Source organism: Hevea brasiliensis, chromosome 12 (genome assembly GCF_030052815.1).
Source record: "Hevea brasiliensis isolate MT/VB/25A 57/8 chromosome 12, ASM3005281v1, whole genome shotgun sequence".
NCBI classification, from domain to species: Eukaryota; Viridiplantae; Streptophyta; class Magnoliopsida; order Malpighiales; family Euphorbiaceae; genus Hevea; species Hevea brasiliensis.
In genome coordinates, this window is record NC_079504.1 from 23,409,717 (window position 1) to 23,416,098 (window position 6,382).

At 32.7% G+C, this 6,382-nt stretch overlaps 1 protein-coding gene across 1 annotated transcript; it reads left to right on the plus strand.

Annotated features, from left to right (window-relative positions):
• The first annotated feature begins 793 nt into the window (after window positions 1-793).
• LOC110668655 (probable leucine-rich repeat receptor-like protein kinase At1g35710) lies at window positions 794-4,442 on the plus strand. The gene is made up of 2 exons (XM_058131291.1): window positions 794-3,746; window positions 3,961-4,442. Exons 1-2 carry the CDS (start codon window positions 800-802, stop codon window positions 4,251-4,253), a joined length of 3,240 nt encoding a protein of 1,079 aa, XP_057987274.1. The 5' UTR covers window positions 794-799; the 3' UTR covers window positions 4,254-4,442.
• The last annotated feature ends 1,940 nt before the right edge of the window (window positions 4,443-6,382 follow it).

Below are 6,382 nucleotides of genomic sequence, written 5' to 3' on the forward strand. Positions count from 1 at the left end.
TAATTTAAAATTAATTTAATAATAATAATTTATTTTATTTAAAATATAATTAAAAATTAAATTAAAAAATAAAAATTATAAGTTACCCATGCATAGCATGGGCATTATACTAGTTTTGTATATGAGTTAGTAGTTATGTTCTATAATCTAATGGTTCTATTAAAAAGAAAAATTTAATTTCGTCTTTCATTTAATACAATAATGCTCCAAATGTTAACAAACAATTCTATAAATATATTTATTTGTTATATTTAATTAATAATTTATATATTCATAACTTAAACACAAAAAATGAATTAAAATGAGAAATTTATTTGTAAATTCAAATCATTTATCCAAATTTTACAAATAATCAAATTCTATATAATCAAAATAAGGTACGATTATTAACAAATGGTTAGATAGTGATGTGGACTTGCAAGGTCAGATTCAAATATTGAAGTTGTCATTGAAAATCTTGCATGCCCAAATCTTACTTCAAGCAACTAATCTCGCTAATATTTAAATTGATGTAGGGAGACATTCTGTTTCCTACAAAAAATGAGAAGAAGAACAGCAGGTGATGCTGGGTTTGCATTTGACTAAGCAGCTTAAATTTCACGTTATGTGGTTACTATAATTAATAACTTAAACAGCAGGGGTGATGATGATGTGAAAGGTGGCGGAAGACTTCTTTCTCCAGGCTTGAGGTCTCTTACACATTTTGTAAGGCACTGGATATTATATATTAGAAGTGTGCATATCCACATTTACTTATCGAGTCCTGAATCACTATTTGCCTTGCATTAAAACAAGAGTCATGGGATTCTCAACCTCGAAAAGAGTGCTAATATTTGTTCCTTTGATCCTGCTTGTTGTTTCACATTCTTCACTTAATGTTGCTTCTAACTCTTTTGATGAAGCACGTTCCCTGCTAAAATGGAAAGCCAGCCTTAACCAGACCAACCCACTCCTGCCCTCGTGGATTCTTTATCCTGGAAATGCCACCAATACTTCTAGTTCTAGCCACCTTGAAATGAATGTAAGCCCATGTTCCTGGCATGGAATTAGGTGCAACAAAGCTGGAAGAGTCCATTCTGTCAACCTCACAAGTTGCGGTTTAAAAGGTACGCTCCAAGAATTTCCGTTCTCGTCCCTTCCTAAACTTGTATACGTTGATCTTAGTGCAAACGAATTATATGGCATCATCCCACCTCAAATCGGTCAACTTTCCAAGCTCATCTATCTTGATTTGCAAATTAATCTGCTGTCTGGAAAAATTCCACCAGAAATTGGTCTTCTAACAAATCTTAGAACATTACACCTCAATGACAACAAGTTAAATGGCTCAATCCCTAGGGAAATGTGTCAACTAAGGTTGCTTGAAGAGCTTGCTTTGCATATGAATCGTCTCGATGATTCAATTCCTTCTTGCTTGGGCAATTTGACTAACCTTTTTTGGTTATCTCTTTACAATAATTCACTTTCTGGTTCCATTCCTCAAGAAATTGGAAAGCTCTCCAATTTGGTTGAACTTTACCTAGACACCAACTACCTAACAGGTTCCATCCCTTCCACTTTAGGCTACTTAGAGAACCTCACTGTGTTAAACATTTTTAATAATCAACTTTCCGGTCCCATCCCTGAAGAAATAGGAAATTTGAAGAATCTTATGGTTCTAAGCCTTAAAACAAACAATCTTTCTGGTCCAATTCCGGCATCATTAGGTCGTCTAACATACATTGAACTTCTTCATCTCTACCAAAATCAACTTTCTGGATCCATTCCTGAAGAGCTGGGAAACTTATCGTCTCTTGTTGATCTAGAGTTAAGTCAGAATCAACTAAATGGTTCGATTCCTGCTTCATTTGGTCTTTTAAGCAAATTAAAAATTGTATTCCTTCGTGACAATCAACTTTCTGGTTCCATCCCCCATGAAATTGGAAATCTAAGCAAATTATTTGAGCTGAACCTTGACGAAAACCAATTGACTGGTGTTTTGCCCCAGAATATTTGCTTTAGAGGATCACTTAAGAAATTGGCTGTGAATGACAACCAACTAACAGGTCCAATCCCCAGAAGTTTGAAAATTTGCTCAAGCTTAGTCAGAGCCCGTTTTGATGGAAACCAACTCCATGGAAATATCACTGAAGATTTTGGTGTCTATCCACACCTGGAGTTCATAGATCTAAGCCACAATAAATTCTATGGTGAAATCTCATCCAACTGGGGGAGGTGTCACAACTTGTCAACCCTAAAGATTGCAGGGAATAATATTTCGGGTAGGATACCAACTAATATTGGAAATGCCTTTTGGCTACATTTTCTTGATCTTTCTTTAAATCATTTAGTTGGAAGGATTCCTAAGGAATTGGGGAAATTGACTTCTTTGGTGAAGTTGATTTTAAACAGCAATCAGCTTTCCGACGGGATACCTTCAGAATTTGGATCGTTATCCGATCTTGAGTATCTAGACCTGTCGGCAAACAGATTGAACAAATCGATTCCTGACGATGTTGGAAACTTAGCTAAACTCAACTACTTGAATTTAAGCTGTAATGAGTTTAGCCAAGAAATTCCAATTCAGTTGGGGAAGTTAACTCAGTTGTCCGTGTTGGATTTAAGCTGGAACTTCCTCAGTGGAGAAATATCAGATAGATTCAGAAGCATCCAGAGCCTGGATATATTGAATCTGTCTCACAATCACCTCACTGGTCCCATTCCAGAACTGCATGGCTTGTCCCAGCTCGATCTTAGTCACAACAGGCTCACTGGAGAGATACCGGCAAAATTTTCAAGTTTGCGAACCTTGGAGATACTGAATCTTTCTCACAACAAGCTTAATGGTATCATTCCAGCAACGTTAGCGCAACTGCCTGAATTGCGATCCGTTGATCTATCAGATAACGAGTTGTGGGGTCCCATTCCCAACAGCAAAGCATTTCAAGATGCTGCATTGAAAGGTAACAGAGGACTCTGTGGTAACGCTAGCGGTCTGCAGCCTTGCAAGATTGCAAAGATTCACAAACATGTTTTGGGAAAGGGCATAAAATTTTCTCTGATGATTGTGTTTCCTATTTTCGGAGCAGTTGTCCTATTCTGCGGTTTAATTATCATGTTGTTCAGTTTCCAAACAAGGAAAAGAGGCTCAGTGACAGGAAGCAACATGAATAACGAAGAGTTGCTTTCCATATCAATTTTCGATGGCAAAATAATGCACCGAGAAATCATAGAAGCAACCAAGAATTTCGACAGCATGTACTGCATTGGAGAGGGCAGATTTGGACGTGTCTACAAAGCAGAGTTGTTATCGGGTGATACTGTAGCTGTAAAGAAATTCCATTCGTTACCTCATGATGAGATGGCAGATCAAAAAGAATTCCTGAATGAGATAAGGGTATTAACAGAGGTAAGGCATCGAAATGTTGTCAAACTCTATGGTTTTTGTTCACATGTCCGACACACATTTCTAGTTTACGAGTACCTCCCTAGGGGTAGCCTGGCCACGATCCTGTGCAATGATGAAGCTGCAAAAGAATTTGGCTGGGATAAAAGGCTGACGGTCATAAAAGGTGCAGCTTATGCCTTGTACCACATGCACCATGAGTGCAAACCACCAATTGTTCATAGAGACATATCAAGCAAGAATGTTCTGCTGGACTCAGAATATGAAGCTCATGTTTCGGATTTTGGCACAGCTAAGCTTCTCAACCTAGATTCTTCCAATCGGACTATGCTTGCAGGCACTTACGGATACGTAGCACCAGGTAAGATGCTTTGAACCGGAAATGAGGTTAAAACTTATATAGTTTGTAAAAATCTTTTAGTTGTTTTGTAGATTTTATAACTAAAACATAATAAATTTAACTTAAAGGTAATTTTTAATGGCTTATTAACACATTTGAAGTAGTATTGTTCATAATAATGGTCTTCAAATATTGAAAAACCCTATGTATATATATAATTTTTTTGTCTTTGCAGAGCTTGCATACACAATGAAAGTGACAGAAAAATGCGATGTGTACAGCTTTGGGGTGTTGGTACTGGAAGTCATCAAAGGAAAGCATCCTGGTGATCTAATTTCTACAATGTTATCTCACTCAGGCAATATGGAGATAGCATTCAATGATGTGTTGGATGAGCGTTTGTCGCCTCCTTCACTTGAGGTTGAAGACAAATGGGCATTCATAGTGAGTCTGGCATTTTCATGCTTAAATGCCAATCCACAGTCTAGGCCAGACATGTATATTGTTTGTCAGTCGTTATCCAAATGAACATCTTATCAGATCATTTATTTTGGGTATAAACCTATTTTCTGCTAGGATTTCTGTTGTAATGGACCTGGCCTTTTGTTTAGACAGAGTTTGGTTTTTTATGGCTAGAAATTGTGTTTGCTATGCTATGACCTTATATTGTATTTGAGTTTATTTTAATGAAGGCTGTCTCTTTGAACTTTTTTCTTTTTTTTAATTTTAATGATGACTTTTATGCATTATATATTACCATTTTTTTTAAGCGAAAACTTTTATGCATTAACAGGGGTGGAGCCCAAGACTCATGCAGCCTCACCCATCACTTATAATTTTTTTAAAAGTTATATTTAAAATATTAATATTTATATAAAATATAAAATTTTATTTATTAGTAATTATAAATTCAAGTAATGTGTATAAATTATAAATAAATATTATTTATTATCTCATAAATTTACTTAATAAATATTTTTTATTTCTCAATTTAAACAAAAATGTTTAATTTTATTTAAATTTTTGCTTTATCTAAAATATATTTTGCTAGCTTTTTTACAAAATTAATGAATAATCTTTAAAAAATTAATGAATAAAATAAATTGAATTAAAATATTTTATAATATATTTTAAATGCCTATTTGATATTAAAATTAGAGAAAAAAATTAATTTTCAGAAAAAACTATATACTTTAGATGCTAGTAAAAAAGTAGTTTGGCAAAAAAAATTTCTATTATTTTATTGTTATTATGTTTAAAATTCATTAAATTTAATTTTAAATTATTTTTTAATACTGTACTTAAAAAATATTTTTCTTAACAGCAACTCTAAAAATAATACCAAATAAACTCTAAGTAAATATAAATATAAATAATATTTTTTTAATTGTAAGTAAATATAAATAATTAATTAATATATTGATTCATAATTTTCTTCGCGCCTCCAAAAATAATCTTCTAGCTTCACCAAGATATATATATAGTGCTGATATGTTTTCATTTGATTGGTTTAAGATATATCATATGCATATATGAAGTGGTAAGTCAAGATTAAAATAATTTCTAAATAAATTTCCTACTTTATATATCTAATAGTTAAAAAAAAAATTAAAATCAGTCAATTTGAAGGCTTCTATAAGAAGAAACAAAACAGGACAATTAGAAAAAGCTAACGACTTCAGACTTTCAAATGCTAAGCATCATTGAAGGGGCATTTGCTATCATCTTATGGATTTGCTCACATTAAGAAAGTTATTGATAATTATAAAGACAGAACAACGAATGGATTCTTTTGCCAAAAAGAAAAATGAATAAATAAATAAATTAATAAAAATTCTACTGCTGAAAGAAAAAACATAGAGAAAGAAGCCGATATGTCACGATCATGATTTCAAAACAAATTTTATAAACAATACTAGATAGGCCTGCATAGATAAATTGGAAATCCAAAAAGCAACTTAATTTCTATGATGCATACCTTTAACATTTAATTAAGATTGAAATTACTTTGATTGGGTAATTATTATACAGATAAATATTTTTCTTAAGCAGACTTCCTTGCACCTGATTTTTAATAAATATTTTATTTTTATTGTTTAATTAATAGAATTGTTTCCATAGATTATCCACACCTCCAACAAGGGATTAATTATCCCCTAAAAGTTTATGGTACTAATATTTTTATATAATTTAAAATAATTATGAACCAGGCCACTCAAAATAGTTTTTCATTATCATTTTTCCAACATAAATGTTATTTTTTTTATCAAATAAGAGAATTTAAAAGTATATCGGATATTAAAATTTTAAATGAGTTGTTATCGCATCTTGAATTCTATTGCAAGTTTAATTAATAATAAAAATAAATAAATGGACCACATCAGGTCTTTTTCTTCTATGGAGACCGAGGTGCTGGCTTGGATATAAATAGAGCAATGAATTATAATTTGCGAAACAGAACAAAACAACAGCCATGGCAAGACTCATCTTGGAGAATCTAGCCTAGCGCATTTCCCTTGTTCTATTCATTGTAAATTCCTCACTCAGCGTTGCTTCTGACTCCACTCAAGAAACTAATGGTCTTTTCAAGTGGGCAGCCACTCTTCACAACTTTAAAGATTCTAACATATCATTAAAATGGCATCACCATCCTCAAA

What these genes read in the sequence shown, in the direction of transcription:
- LOC110668655 (XM_058131291.1), top strand. Translation starts at nt 800, where the DNA reads ATGGGATTCTCAACCTCGAAAAGAGTGCTAATATTTGTTCCTTTGATC. An exon ending in TTACGGATACGTAGCACCAG is followed by an intron (nt 3,747 to 3,960) that starts GTAAGATGCTTT and finishes TTGTCTTTGCAG; the next exon opens with AGCTTGCATACACAATGAAA.